Consider the following 15,882-nt stretch of genomic DNA (forward strand, 5'->3'; position numbering starts at 1 on the left):
TGTCTCCCTTGTGCCTCATCCCCTCAGCAAATCACAGTGACCTACCTACAGCAGCACCTGTGCTGGGTGGGGGATTAACCCAAATTACCCTTGGCAAGCCAGCTTTGTGTGGTCAGCAGGGTGGCTGCCAGGTCACTTCATCCCTCCTCCACAGAGGATGTTGGCTGCATCTTTTTGCTTGCTTAGGGATGTGACTGCAACAGATAACAAAGGGCTGTAGAGAGACACCCGAGCTAGCAAGGACCTGAGCTAATAAATTCACCCAGCTTGCCATAACACTGTGTTTGGGTCCAGCAGCAGCAGTATGATCCTCAGGATAACACTTCCAGGCTAGGAAAGTACCACTCTATGCCTTCTTGTGCTCCAGCATCCTGCCAGGCTGCCCATATGGTTCTGAGTCCATCAGCTGGGCCTGCATTGAGCTTGGTCATGAAAGCTCAGGGTTACTCTCTTCCTTTTTAAGCCCTGGCAGGGTGAGGATGGGCTGGTTACCTGCAGAGAAACAGCTCCACTGACCACAGAAAGCAAAAGTTCTTTCCATTATTCATGCCAAGACTGGTGCCATGTTAAAGGCTCCTCACCTTCTAGTTTTCAAAGCTAATTGAAACACCATCTCTTTCCCCAGGCTTCTTTCTATGCTAGCTTGCCAGGGCACAGCCACTGAGATATAAATTCTACTTTCTGTTGATAGCTTCTTATGCTAGCTAATTAGAAACTCCAGTGGCAACAATTCTGTCTTTATATGACTGGACAGATGGAAGAGTGAACAGTGTTGGCAGAAAAATGGAGGGGGGAGTCATTAAGGAGTTTGAAATATCATCTGTTCTTCAAAAACAACCCCAGAAATACCCTGGTTTATATATATATATATATTCCTTTACTGCACTCACACCAAGAACCCACTGGCTCAGAGACATTATAGCCTGACCTAAGCTCCCATTGATCAGCTGAGCATCAGTGGCCTCTTAGGAACTGCACTCTGCTGAACCTTGCAGGAAAAGGTTCACAGGGGCACTGCCAAGCTTCACCTCCCATGTAAAAGCCTAGAATCATCCACTCCCCTAATTATCCCAGTTCAGTGGGTGTGTGCTAACCTGGTTTGTTATTGTTCAGCCGTGCACCAGAGGCTTCAGACTTCAGGTTGCAAGGTTCAGCTGGTGGCTGGGGACTCACAAAATCTCCGGAAGTCAAAACTAAGTGCAAAAAGTGCTAGAAGCAAGGCCAGGGATACAAGTCCATAGAGTGTGGATAAAAACTTTATGGTGTGAGTGGAGGAAAAAAAGGAACTTGTACATGTAGATATGCTAGAACTCAGCAAAACACCAGAATTAATGCATTAATTTAAACAAACAGAAGATTCTTCAAAATCCTAATTTGCTGTGATCACTATAAACAATTTTAAGGGAAATAGGTATCAAATGGTATAATTCTCCATGCTGTTTTGTGAACATCCACCTAGGACACGAGCCCATTTTGCGAATTTTCTCCCATGACAACCTGTTTCTTTTTGCTTTCTCTTTGCAGTACAATGATTATGTTCATTTTATTGAACCCTGTTTTAAGGGTATCCTGGTCCAAGCAGACAGAGATAACAGAGAGGTGAGTACCGGGCCCCTCTCAATGGAACTCAGGTAGCTCTCTTCATGTAAGCAGAGCACAGGGTTAAGATGCTGTGAGGTGGAGCTCCAGGGACAAGGAACAACCCTCTCCCAGCAGGGTTTGTGCTTCAGAAGCCAGCACCAGTTCAGAGGTGTGTGCTGGCTCCGTGGCTCACCTTGGCTTACACCAAGCTGCTGCAACACGGGGTCAGCTGGTGGGGTGAGCAGCAGCAAAGGCTTCCCTGTGTCCCCACTGAGGAGGGCTTTTGGTGCTCTGATCCAGCAGGGTTCAGCAGCCCTGAGGTGGCCAGCCTGTGTCCAGGTGCTCAACCACCCTCTGGGCTGACTGGTAGTTTTAGCTTCTCTCTCTGGGTTTTTGGTTTTTTTTTCCTTCCTCTTTCAATTTTTTTAGTTTGTATCAATACATCCTTCCATGCCTTCAACAACCAGATTTCTTTCCCAGCTTAGCCCTGGGTCACAGAGTATGACTCCGGAGGGTGAAGTCTTCTGCAGTGTTTCCCAAAGGATTCCTAAACCTTCTAGACCCTATCTTGCAGAGAGGGCTTCCTTTAAGCAGATCACTGCCTCTTAAGTCATAGACAAGCATTCAGATTTTTGCTTTTTCCCTATCCTGTTGCTTTTGGGTGCACAGGATGTTTTTTTCCTGAAGGGGCAGATAAGGGAAGGTCAGATTTCCAGTAGTTCTGCGCCTTCCATGATCTTACATGGATTGCTGGTCCAGAGACTGAGAAACTCAGTCCTGCTGTAGCTGCATGGGCACAACCTTTTCCAGGCTACCCTTTCCTCCCCTGGTCACAGGGAACACCCTGCCTGCAACTCATTCCTGGGTTTTTCCCTCTTCTTGCCAGCACTTCAAGCAGCTGGTGGAGGAACTGCAGGCGAAAGGAGTGGGGACTGTGAGCAAGGCTTTGACAGAATCCTTCAAAATCCTGAGAGAGGTAAGAGTTGGTGCTGATGCCTGTGTGGGGCACGAGTGTCCCTGCCCACCCCTGCAGCCAGTGACAGCACATCCCTCAGGGCGTGGCAGCGGGGAGCGGGCATGAGCTAATCCCACACATCCCAAATTTGTGACAAGCAGCGTGCAGGGCTCACCCATCTTAGGGGAAGCGTTGGTTTGTGCATGATGTCCACAGCCACCAGTCCCTGCCCAGGGAGGATCAGGAGCCAGCAAGGCTGGGGCCTCCTGAGTTTTTGTAATGAGCCCCACAACTGGGCATTGCCCAGGCACTGTTACAGATGGTGGCAATAAAATATAACTGATCAGCTGAGGGCCACAGTTCTGGCTGTAAGTAATGTTATTAGTGAGCAGTAGATGATGACGAAGACATGAAAGATTATTCTTCAGATTTATTTCAATGTCACTTTGCTGAGTACCAGTGCTTGGGGAAGAAATCACAGGTACAGGAGAATTAATCACTCTGATCATGCCCTCTGATAAGAACCATAAATGATTCATTGCCTCATGTGAATGGGAAATTCAGTAGCCTGGAGGTAAACATACAATTTAATTCTGTTTCTTAAGGAATGGTAACAAGAAAAGGAGCAAGAACCAGCTGAACACCCCCATCCCCTCACGGCACTGTCCATAGTGGGGCTGGCCTAAAGATGCTAGTGGATCATAGAATCACAGAAAGGCTTGGGTTGGAAGGGGCCTTAAAAGCTGAGACAAAATGTCCTCTGAATCAAAAATACCTCCAGGGAGAGAGTGTTGCCCATGCACCCCAGTGGACTAATGTGACTCCACTGCAGTAATAGAGAAGAAACTCCTTGGTGGGTAAAGAATTTATTTTTTCTCTCTATTTAGCATTAAAAAAAATGCAGTCAACAGTTCTAGTAGTCACCGCTTATCTTGATTCTTGTTGATCCTCTCTTGCTTAATGAGCTCAAAACAGCTCTGAGATTGCTCTTGGACAGTGCAGCACCCAGTGGCAATAAAACCTTCTGCTGTTATTCACTCACAAGGTGAAGTACTGCTTCCCTCGTGCCTTTTGCCATCACCTTGGATCTGTCTGGCTCAGGCGTTTGAGCACCTGCAGATGAGGAAAGGTGTCGTGCTTTCCTGTGCCTTGGAAATGGCTTACACCAAAGAGCAGTGGTTCACAAACAGTACCTTTATCAAAGAAATGTGTGAAGCAGGGCTCCATATCTCTTCCAGAGAGCTTTCCTTCCCAGGCTCCAGCTGTCCTGCCGTGTGCCATTCGCTGCAGCACGGGCTGTGGTTTTGTGCCCTTCAGTGCAGCAGGACCTCAGCCCAAGGCCACTGAAGCCCTCAGGTAGGAGCCGTGTTGCCAACCAGTTGTGGGACAGCTGCACGTGCAGCAGGAGACCTGCAGGACCTCTTTGCAAGTCACTTTGCATCTTCATGCCAGGATTTCTGGTGGCGTTCAGAAGGGACAGACATTGTCTCTGTGCACATGTGGCAGCTCCAGAGGCTGCACATATGTAAGCATGGAAGTGTGGACACATTCCTGTTGTTCTGTGGCAGCCTTCCCCAGACTGTGGATTCCCTGATAAGGCTTATCTACAGAGTGCCTTGATAGCAGCAGCTGGAGCACCTCAGGCTCTGCAAGTACCACAGCTGAAGGTGAAAGGGTGCCACCTGCCAAGTGCTCATGTGGTTTAAGGGCTCTCTGAAATCTTCTCCTCAAGGTTCTTAGACCACCTCTGTTGGTAATAGCAAAGGAAAAGGGTTGTCCTCAGTGTGCCCTGAAACAAATCTGTGCTGCTGCAGTCATGCAGGCAGGAGAAAGGGGAACTTTGGTGGAATTGACCACCCCCTTCTCATCAGACAGAATTCCCATTCTCTCCTGCTCCTCGCAGGCTCTCCCATTATTGTCCACAGGAGCACACGCGAGAGAATGAAAATTGTGACACCACACTGATGAAACAGGCTTTGCTGATTACAACAGACAACCAGTCATAATATCTGTAATGAAAGTGGCTGCAAAATTTCCCTGGTAATTTTCCTCAGTCCAATTGCTCACAGAATCAATAGCCCAGCAGAGAACTACTCTAGCAAAGAGGGGTTGCAGAAGAGCACAAATCCCTCACTGTCTTTGTTTTCCTCCATTATCCTCTGGGGGAGACAGGGCATGTTTTAATCCATGACACAATTTGCAGACCAGTTTCAGGAGAACAGTTAGCCAGAGCCCCCTGTCCCTCTCTGCCATGCTCAATAAACCACTTGAACTCTATTTCAATTTAGCCGCAAACAAAGTGGTTTCAATAAAATATGCATTCCAGGGAAACCATGTTCTTAAGCATACATTTATGAAGTGCTTCAACATCCTCAGGTGTCAAGTGCTATCTTTTGAGGTCTTTTCTTATTTATTAAGTTTTAATCTCTCTTGCTGCTATCTTCTCTTCCTTGTTTCAACAAGCTTGGCCCGTCTTGTTCTCTCCCTTTTTCCCTGCAGGATTTTTACCCCTTTGTTCTGGCCCTGCTCTGCTTCCAGGCTGCCTCCCCTGAAACACCATGCTCCCAACAGCGTGTGAGTGCTGCAGCTGAGAGCTATCAAGAGCTAAGCAGAGCAGAATAATTGCCTTCCCTGTTTTACACACCCTCGTCCTCTTAACACAACGTAAGACAACAGCTACGTTTGTTTCAGGCACTGTCACATTGTTAATTCCTATCCAGCTGATGTGTCTCTGCAGCATCCCTCCCCAGGCAGTATCCACCCTCCTCTTCTGCGTTTGAGCCGCTGCCTCTCCTTTCCCATGTGCGTGTGTCCTCCTTTCTCAGGATACGCTCAGAACAAGTATTTTGAAAGCTGTTGCTTTTCCCATGCTGTGGAGGAAAAGAAAAGCCAAGTTCTGCTTTCCAAGGCCACCTTGGAATGATGTTTCCTCCTATCACCAAGGTTTAATCATGCCTGGACTCTCTGCCGATCTCCGAAATCACATAAGCGTTGAGGTTAACTGAGTGGGTCATTCCAAATAACTATAGGTGAAAAAAGGATGATGAAACTGGTAACAGACTGGATTTCAGTGAGACATACAATTCTGCCTTACTCGAGCAAACTGGGGCTGTAAAAAGGATGAACCTGTGTGCTGATTTAAGTAAACAAAGGTTTGTGGCCTCTTAGGTCCCACTTGTGTGGGGAAGCACTTCATTTACACACTCACAAGATGCATGTGTTACTAATTTTTCTAGTAGCATGCTAGATGGTTAAGGACAATTTATCCATCTATTTTCTGTGTTTTCTATTGATTCCTTCTTCATCCTTTGGGATCTTGTATAGGTCCCAGTCAGGTCTCAGCCCATGAGGCAAGTAGTTCAGCTACACCTTCTGTAATTCTTTCCCTTCACGCTGAGCACAGATTATTCAAATACTTTCAATTAGTTTTTTCTTTAACCCTACCATTTTGTGACCCTGCCTGTAATTTATTCATTCTTTTCTTTGTTTCTTACTACTTCAGTGCATACTCAGGCACTACAATATTATCCTTTTGATGATAAAGTATGGAGGCTCTAAAGCATCTCTGCCTGACCATTTCCCTCTGGTTTTTATCATCTGGCATCATATTATTTTTACTCCCTTTCTTGCTTCTTCTCTGAACACTTATAAATTGTTTCTTGATTCCAGTCACATTTTTATGGACCTGGATTCTACAGCATATTTTTCAGGATATGCAAAGCTCAGAATTTCCTGTTTACCAGTTCCTACTATTTTGCTTAATGCCCTTTCTTGTTTCTTCTTCACTGGCTTTATTTTCTTGTCTACTGCTGATTTTTCTCCCCATGAGACGCTTTCCACCAAGTTTGAATTTTCAGTAGTTCTGGAGGCCATTCCAGAGGCAGGTCTGCATAATAATGGGCCATGAGGAGATGGAGAGGGGCTGCTCAGTGCCCTGGTCAGATGTGCACATAATCAGCACGCGTGCCTGCACATCTCTGAGCGATGCTGATGGTTCCTATTGCTTCACTAGGAGCTCTGTGCCAGCCTGTAACTGCAGAGTAAGAGGCAATGAGCAAACAAGGGAGTACAAGAGACTGTGACCCTGAATTAATGAGATCATGCCTGTTAGTCCTGGCAACGTGACTGAAGTTATACAGGAGAGCACACAGCCCTGTGCCTCCTTCACAGACCCAGCTCTAGCCTGCATTCCTTCAGACATCTCTTCTGTGGACATGCTATTCCTCACCTCCCCTTCGTTCATGCTCCTGAGATTGCAGTCAGAGCAGGGAAATATGCTCAGAGCTTGATGTGAGTGCTGTCAGATCGTTTGCTACAGCTGCAGCCAGTCACAAAGGACCTAAAAACCAGGGATTACCTCTTGTTCGTTTGTTTTCTAAATCTGTCTTTTTAATCTCCATTTCTATGACACTGATGATCTCATTTTCCCTGTTGAAAATATCATCTACTCCTGTAATTAGGAGATTGCTGGTTCTGATACAACGTCTAATTTCTCAGTATCTCAGTATTATGAGTTCTGAAGTAAGCTTCATGAAGAGATCTTAAGTAGTTTGATGAAATGGTGGGTGACCTTAATTAAGTGTTAATTTAATAATAATCTGAACAAACATGTTGTAGATTGCAACAGTTTGGAATAAGCTGCTTTCGTAACAAGGTTCATGTATCTGTGATCTGAGCCTCATTCTGACAGGATCTCCTGCCCCCTGTGCCTCCCTGGTGGACGCTCACACTGTCTGTGCTCTCTGCTAATCTGCACCCAGTTGATCTCTGTCCTAGAAACAGCTCACTTGAGGCTCTGTTTTTTTCCTACCTGCTGGTCTTTAGCAGAATCCCATGTGGCTCTCACCTGCTTTTCTCCTTTGCCTTGCTCCTAAGAGCATCCTGTGCTTGTTCCTGTTGTACACCCTCAGCCTTTACTGTCTGTCTCCCCTCTGAATGTGGGGACAGGAGGGAGGAGGAGCACGTCCAAACGCCTCACCCTGACTCAGTATTTCCCACAGATGTTTCACCTGAGAACAACCCGTTAGGAATGACCCTATTCCAGCACCCTTCTCACTCATGGTCATCTGTCCTGGTCCTGGACACTGCTACAAGCAGTGGCACAGCCAGAGAGGGGTTCATCCCTGTGGTCGTTCAGCAGATGTTGAATCCGTGCTTCCTGCAGTATAGTTACAGGTGCAGTGTAAAGCTGAAGGAGGCAGGACTGGTAACACAGAGGCTGGCAGAAGGTGACATTATGGTGATATTAGCACTGGTAATTTCGTAATAAGGGACAATCACAGATGTAATTGTAGGAGTGGTGAAATTACTGGGGGGATCTGGGCTTAGAGCTGGCTTCGAGGTATTCATGGTTGTGATGTTCATCTGCAGTGCAACCACAGGACCAGCCACGTTGGTAAAGGCATTTGTCTGTCGTAACACAGTGTTAGCAAACCCAAAAGGAATTGTGAATTGAGCCCTAAAGCATCTAAAAACTCCCAGTTCATGGTGTGTGCTCTTGCTCCCCCGTGCAGGGATTTCATTTTATGCAATTAATCTTGCCACTTGGATACCTTTTTTCTCATTTATAAGATATGACTATTCTCTCCAGTTTAAAACTGCTGCTGTTTGATGTAACCTTAGTGACCCTTCAGTTGGGCTCCTGTATACTCTTCATCTTGTGCTATTGCCTCTCATTAATCTTCGTTATCAGGGGACCTGCCATGTCTCCTTCTTCCCATAATGTTTTAGCTCTGCATCAGTTTCTGTACCCTCCTCTGTTGATCAGGCTTTTCCTTGCTCAGGGCATAGAAGCAGTGAGAGGCAGGACAAGGAGAAGCTCAGAGTGCCACCGAGCTGGGAGCTGCAGCGAAGTGGCTGCTCGGTTTTGTCCCTGGGATGTGCTCAGCTGCCCCTGCTGCTGGCTTTAACACTCTGTTGGTGCTGCATAAGGCCCTCAGTTCTCCAGAGCGGGTACCTGAGGGCATGGGAGGCACACGGCTCTGCAGGAGCAGGACACAGGCAGCATTCCAAAGCTGCTTCTGCCTGGCTGGACAGGCAGGGTCTGGCTTGCTTGTAGGAGCATGTCTGCCCAACACCTCTGCAGGTGCCCTTGGGAGCACGTCAGCATTTGTACCAGAGGCCTGGTGCACTTCTGCTCTGCCTTAAATATCACCTTTGCATAGGTTACAGGTCATCTGTCATGTCAGTGTAGGGCCTCTCTATCTGGCACATCAATAACCTTTCCCAGCTCCAATGGCAGTAGCCTTCTTTTTTCATATGCTCCTGCCTTTCTTTGCTATTCTTTGGCAGATTGATGGATTCACCCTGAAATAACGAGTCTGATTTCCCACTCCTCTCACATTTTCTGCCATAAAGAGTGACAGTTATTGCTGTCAAATCAGAATTGCCATGTTTATGGTCGATCTATAGTTGTTTTGCATAAACTAATGCGACTGTGCAAGATGTGAAGCAGCAGGGAATCGCACCCTTCCTCCACAACACTTATCTTCTCCTCATTATTTTACTTCTGCAAAGCCTCCTGTGTCTGCATGTGCCAGGCAGGGCTGTATAAATAAAAAATTTATATACAGCGTGCAAACACAATCCTGTTTCTGAGCAGTGTGAGGTTTGCGAGTGGAAGTCGATCTGGCCCACCGTGAATAAATAGGGTGCAGTTACTCAGAAGCAGCCTATGCTGGGATAAGCAGTGCTCTCCCTCTCTGTCTGCAGTTCAGAGATGCTGGCCAAGGAGGTCTGTGTAACCAAGCCATCATGCTGATCACCGATGGAGCCGTGGAGGATTATGAAGCTGTGTTTGAAAAATACAACTGGCCCGATCGGAAGGTGTGTCTGGGAAGTGATAAATAGAAAGGGAGGGGAAAGGGGCCAGGGTACCAGGCACAGCTGAGCGTTCACATATTCCAGTACCTGCCTACCCATGTGCTCCTGACTGTAAATGCAAGCCAAGCAGCCAGGCAGGAGCATGCTGCGGTGATTTCTGAGGTGAGAGGATTACAAACACACATCTCTAGGTCAGGGAAGCTTTTCTTTTTCATACACTTTCTTTTCTAAAGGTGTGGGTAATCAAAACATTCTCCTGATGAGATTATAAAGACTGACTGGAGTATTTCAAAATTAAAAACCAACTTTTGCAGAGAGTTTTAATCCCATGCAAGACTGTTTATAAGTGGTCCTGTTCAGGAAAGGTTTGGCTATTACCAGTTCTTACGGTGGCCAGGGGAATGATCCAAACACCCTCTCTAGGTGCCTTCCAGCCCTCTTTACTCTGAAATCTGTGATTACAGGCTTGCATTAGCAGAGCTGACTGTGCAAGTGGAATAGACCACTGCTCATCCTAAACCCTTCTGATTTATTTGTTTACCTCATCCCAGCAATGCACAAAGGGAGAGAAGCAGCCTACTGAGAGACCAGAGCAGGGGGCTGTTGAAACAGTTTATTTCAGGATTGGCTCTTTTCTTGGTGGTCAAACTCAAGAGAAATGGTAAAGCTCTCTCTAAATGATTCATGTGGGCAGCTGTTCCCCTGGGTAAAGGATTCCTGGGAGCTGTAAATCTCTCTGCATGTGGTTGCTGAGTGCCTGGCAGAGCTGCTATCATAAAATCAAGCAGAATTTGCACTTTTGCTTTGTTATTCAGATGATCCCAGGTGCTACTTGGCTTTCTGGCCTTATTGTAATGGGAAATTAAGTTCCAGGCCACAAAACAGGAAACAAATGGCACAAGAGGCTCCTGTCTCTGTGAAGGCAGAGCTACTGCTCTCGCCACATTCACACCAGTGGAAAAGGGGATGCCAAACTTCAGCCACTTGGGTTTGGTAGCACGTTACAGCCTAATTCTCCTGTCCTTGCATCCTTGTTCCCAGGTCCGGGTGTTCACGTACCTCATCGGACGGGAGGTCACTTTTGCCCCGAATGTGAAATGGATCGCCTGCAACAACAAAGGTGCCGTGGGCGAGCGGTTCCCCGTCTCCATCTCGCACGTCACACGTGGGCTGCAGCCAGTCCTGCACCCCTCTAAGGCTTACCCACTACTGCTGGGGCCCACGAGCCCTTGCTTGGAAGATACCTAAGGAAAAAGCAGACCCTGCTGGCCCACGTGAAGGGTGCCTGTGTCCAACTAACACAAGTCCTCCGTGCTGAGCCACCGCATTTTCCTGTCACCGTGCCAAGGGACGCTATGACCGAGATTCATGCTGGCTGTAGTCCACCTAAGTCCCTGTGCTTATTGTGTCCCAGTTGCTGGCTTTTGACAATCTGTCTAAAGCTCTGTCAGAGAGCCTGACATCTTTTGGCTGAGATATAAAACAAGCATTGCTGCTTTAAAGATTTTACAGCAATTTTCACAAGGTCTGTAGGTTAACCCCTGTATCCTGGCCAAATTCTTTGTGTGTAAGTGGTTTTCACTGAGGTACCAAAATAGCTTGTTAATCCCACCCCAAACCCACTGTTCTCTCTAACTAGCGTGGAATTACGTGAATGAGAAAATCCATCCACTGTAGGTGAGTCACCTCTATGCATTGGGGCCAGTTAAAAAGTCAAGTTAGCACTGTCAGAGTCTGCAAGAGTAAAGGAAGAAAGGGAGGGGGGAAAAGGCCATCCATGTTTGGGCATGACCTGGCCTCTGGAGACAGGGGTGCTTGTTACATCAGTGTCCTGTTTAAACAGGGAAAGGAAGGGAAAACTGAAGCTGGGTGTCGGGTACAAACTGTTTTCCATCCTGAGCAGTGGTTCCAGCAGACCATGAAAGGCATGGGAGCATTTGCTGCTGAAAACTGTTGACAGGAGAGTTGCTGGCCCGCAGGATGTCTGTGAGCTGGGGATGCTCAAGGCTCAAGTATTCATCTAATTAGCACTATGAATTACACTTAATGTTTTCAGGTTTTGTTAAATGAAACAAACCCCTGGGTTTCAGATTGCATATTCAGCCAGGAGATCAGTGACAGAGAAATCATGGTACTGTTGGTTCACTGTGAAACGTCCAGAGAACAAAAATGTGCTCTTTGCACTTGGGTTCTCACTTACCAGATCTGAGCTGTGCAGAAGGCTCCCCAGTTTTGGTTCTTCTGTTTCGGTGCATTGTATAACTCTTGTGGTCCTTGTTTTCGAGCACACTAGCTCTGTTTCCACATCACAAAGCTTATCAGAACACAAGCCCTTTCACATGACAGTGTTTTTCTAGTGGTAGGAAAGTTTTCCATCTATCTGATGTGTTCTACACCAAGTACAACCAATGCCTGTGGTGAGAAGCAGGACACAAGAATCCTCATGCCATTACTCTGTGTTAGCATTTCTAACCAGCAGCTGGTTCTAAGGACCTTTTGGTAACTTGAAAACATTCTTCCCCTGTATTCCATGTTGTAGTTTTAGACTGTTACAGGTGCAACTGCAGGGACAAAGCTTTGGAAATAGGTAACTTGCACTTTTTATTCTGCTTCCAATGTGCAGATGGAAGTAGTTGCCATCCTTGGATGTAAAGCTAGGCAGACTGAAGAGTGCTGGAAAAAATCTGGAAGAGGAGGTGGGAATTTGGTCTTAATATAAAATAGGGCAGGACAAGTGGGTAGCCTGGTGAAACACTTTGCTTGTGTATGTTTGGCCTTCCAGACTAAAGGCAGCCTGATTAGTGGAAAGTTTTCCTGAGACCCAAAGCAACATTTTGCATTTGCTTTGCACAAATCTGGTTATATCAAGACTCTCATCTTGCACATTTCTTCAGCATTTTTAGAAGAGCAGAGCCATTGCTATGAAACTCTGGATTTCAACAGAAGCTTGTGGATACAAGGCATGTCAAGGCCCATTTTACAAAGAGCAGATTACCCACCTGGGTAGATACAGCCTTTGACATCCAGTTTTCTAGCTTTGCACTCCTTTAGAAATAGGGGAGATGTGTCAGCAGAGTGACTCACACCTCTGTTTCTCCACAAAGGCTACTACACTCAGATCTCCACGCTGGCAGATGTCCAGGAGAATGTCATGGAGTACCTGCACGTGCTCAGCCGGCCCATGGTCATCAACCACGACCACGACATCATCTGGACCGAAGCCTACATGGACAGCGCGGTAAGGGCCTCATGCACAAGTCAAAACCTAAATAAACTCCTGGAATTTAGCTAAAACAAGGCAGGAGTTGGTTGATTGATAGAAATTAGTGGTCTCTGGCTCTACTGACAATATTTTTTTTCTGCTCGCTTCTGGAGCTAAGATGTGTATGCAGACTCAGATCTGAATCTGCAGTGACCCACGTGCCCAGGACTAATCACACAGGCACAACATCACTTAAATAGTGCTTCTGTGCAAGCAGGTTGCCTTCTAAAGGATTATTCACAGAATAGATTATTCGTGGCTCAGGGTAGGGTCACAGAGATTGATTTCCTCTAGCCCAGTCTCTGACTGCAAATTGTTTGCTACTCAAAGATACAGATTTTAGCTGGGGCAGCAGGCTCACTCTTTCCTTCCTTAAACTAGCATGACCCAACTCACCACAGTGGTCCTGAGCCCAGCCCTGTGGGCAAAGGACCAGACAGTCAGCACTCCCAGTGCCCCCTGCTTTGTCTCAGGCCTGCCCTGTGGGAAGACATCTGGCTCTGTGAGGGTGACATGGGGTTATCTTCTGCTGCCTGAACTGTGCCAAGTGAGGGCTGGGACATGGTACTTGAGGGTACTAATCAAAACCTCCAGAAATGGTACTAATTACCCAGGAAGTTTATTTTATCAGCAGACTTGCCTCCCCTGGCACTGGTGTACAGGGTCGCACTTCCCAAGGCAGCCACAGGGATTTGTTTGCCGCAGATTTTTTTCTGCATCTCTTTACTTGCCTCTTGTCTTGGCTTGCCATTCTCTTCCTCTGTCCCTTCCTCTGCTGTCTTTGGTTCATTCCTCCGTTCATGTATTCATTTATGTGTTCGTCCATGTCTCTCACCAGCTGCCACAGTCTGAGGAGGTAACTGCACCCTGTGTTGTGTGAGCGTGCTGCTTCCCTAGTGCCCGTCGGTGTGTGAGTGCCGGCCTCCACAGCCACAGCTGGCCTGTACATCTGGAGGGGGTGGGGGCTGCAGCGCTCAGAGTCCTCTCACGCTGGCAAGAAGAGGAGAGGAAGTGCTGGATGTACTGGAGAGCTGTGCTGTGCTGTTGGTTCAGAGTAGGTAGGGCTGTGCTGTGCAGTAGTTGAATTCACCTGATCTCGTGTTCCCTATGTCCAAGAAGTGCAGGAGAAGTTCGCTTGCTGTGTGTTAGTGTGAGTCTTGCTGTGAACGGGAAGTTTCCACAAAAAATCATCCAGCCTAGTAACTCAAGATACCAAGTTCAAATCTCCATCAAGTGACCCTATAGATTATTGGCTGGCTCCTTTATGGCTCCCAGCTTGCTCTGTAATAGGGACAGGAGGTCCTTCCTTGCCTTCCTTACTTGAGAGATGGATGAGAGATGGAATGATGGATGCTACTGGCAGCAAAGGATTAGAGTCTTTTGATAGCTAGGCATGTTTGGGAGACTCCTTTGCATATGGCTTGCCTGTTTTACCTCCTCTCATGTGTGCTTTTGGAGCATCTGTCTTCTGTTGAATTGGGAGCATCTGTCATGCCATTATACATGCATGTCCCGTGTCCCTCATAGAGATAGCTCACTGTGATGTTATCTGTTGGATCATGATTTTGTCTCTTTTTCCTAAGCTTAGATGGTTGAGTGACAAGTATATATAAGTAGGCTTTGTGTGTATTTGTGTCATTTAAATATTTGTCTGTGGTGTTTTTCATTTGTGGTGTTCATATGTTTGCAGTGTAGATGATACCTTGTTTGTGATTTTGCTCGTATTTGTGTTGCTTTTCTCTGTGCTGTGCTCCTTGTGTTGGTGTTTTTTCCACTCATTGTGGAAGTGCTCATGTGTACACTCTTAAAGAGTGGTGGGTATGAATTGTGCCACCGCTTCTACACGTTCCTGTCTCTTCATTAAAACAACTCTTCAACGCGTTTCACTGGCTTTCATCCCATCCTCATCACCCCACACGAGCAAGCGTCCATCCCACAGCCCAGTATTTAAAGGTGCTGCCATCTGTTCTTCGAGAAGTGTGGGAGGCAAGGAGGTGGCCAATTGCAGTCAACATCTGGGGTCCTTGGGAACTGCAGCGCCTTTCCCTGGGGCTCTCTGGGGTCCTGCACTCGCTAACACCCATCCTGTTGTCCCGTGGCAGCTCTTTGCATCGCAGGCTCAGAGCCTGTTGCTCATGACGACAGTGGCCATGCCGGTCTTCAGCAAGAAGAATGAGACGGTGAGTGAGTCGGCGTGGGCTCGCTCTTCTCTGCCGGCAGAGGGCACGGGATGCAGCGGAACCTGTGGGGGTTTAAAGGGCCTCTGAATGAACATCCAGCCATCAGGGAAGGCAGCAGACCTCTGGCAGGGTGCATGGCTGATAATTTATCTGTCAGAATGATAGTCCATCATTTCCTCTGGATGCTATTTCTTCAAAATACCCCTTAAATACAACACTTCTCCTTGTTTTATCCCTTCCATTTTCAGAGCCTAGTTCACAGACCCTAAAATTTCAGGCTAGAAGAGGTGATTACCTTGTCTAGTCTGCATTTTATTGCAGATCTTTACATCTCACATAGATGAGCTAAATACCCTGGTTTTGGCAAAAGCATCACTGAAGAAAGGCATCCAGCCCCAAGCTCTCTCCACTGTGGTTTCTAACTCTTCATGAAAAACTGGTGTCTAAATTCTGCTTTTAATTTGTCTGACCTCACCTTCCTGTCATAATGGCTTCCTCTGTTAGATTAAGAAGCCTGTACCCTTTAGTAAGTTCTCGTGGGAAGCATCTTCTACACTGCCATAAAGTCAAACCTGTCTATGTTGATAAGATTAAAAGGTTGAATCATTTAGATTATTTGATAAGGGCGTTTCCTCTGGGGTTTGAAACCCTTTAGACACTCTTTTCTGCACCATTTCTGACTTCTCAGCATCCTTTTAAATTGGAAAATGGTACCTTACCATTGCTGTATGAGGGACAAACTCTTCATCCAGGTCCTACAAACAACTGTCTGCCTTCTCCACCTGGGGCTGGCCTTAGCCTGCATTAGCACAGCACTGCAGTGGGAGCCTGTGTGTAATTCTCCATTGTGCTCTCCAGATGCTCATTAAACAACCAGATCCCCATGTCATGGAGGGGGGACATCCTTTTTTCTAGGTTAACAGTTTTGTATTTGGCATTTGATTTAGTTGGCCCAATTTATCAACCCATTCATGTTGGTTTGCATTATTGTCTTGACCTTATTGGTATTTACACATACTGAATGCAAGGGTTTGCCCTCAAACCTTGTTTTCAGTGATTTTATGTTACTTCTGAATCGCAGT

General features: G+C 46.8%; 1 protein-coding gene across 1 annotated transcript in view; it reads left to right on the plus strand.

The window, feature by feature from the left end:
• The window catches only part of LOC138104490 (voltage-dependent calcium channel subunit alpha-2/delta-4-like), a 57,376-nt gene that overhangs the window by 17,557 nt on the left and 23,937 nt on the right, over window positions 1-15,882 (plus strand). Inside the window, exons 10-15 of the mRNA XM_069003786.1 lie at window positions 1,525-1,599; window positions 2,468-2,557; window positions 9,248-9,361; window positions 10,400-10,478; window positions 12,463-12,596; window positions 14,723-14,800. Coding sequence (XP_068859887.1) covers window positions 1,525-1,599; window positions 2,468-2,557; window positions 9,248-9,361; window positions 10,400-10,478; window positions 12,463-12,596; window positions 14,723-14,800 — 570 coding nt within the window. The remainder of the gene's footprint in view (window positions 1-1,524; window positions 1,600-2,467; window positions 2,558-9,247; window positions 9,362-10,399; window positions 10,479-12,462; window positions 12,597-14,722; window positions 14,801-15,882) is intronic.

The sequence above is a fragment of the Aphelocoma coerulescens genome, chromosome 1A, assembly GCF_041296385.1.
Source record: "Aphelocoma coerulescens isolate FSJ_1873_10779 chromosome 1A, UR_Acoe_1.0, whole genome shotgun sequence".
Lineage (NCBI taxonomy): Eukaryota > Metazoa > Chordata > Aves > Passeriformes > Corvidae > Aphelocoma > Aphelocoma coerulescens.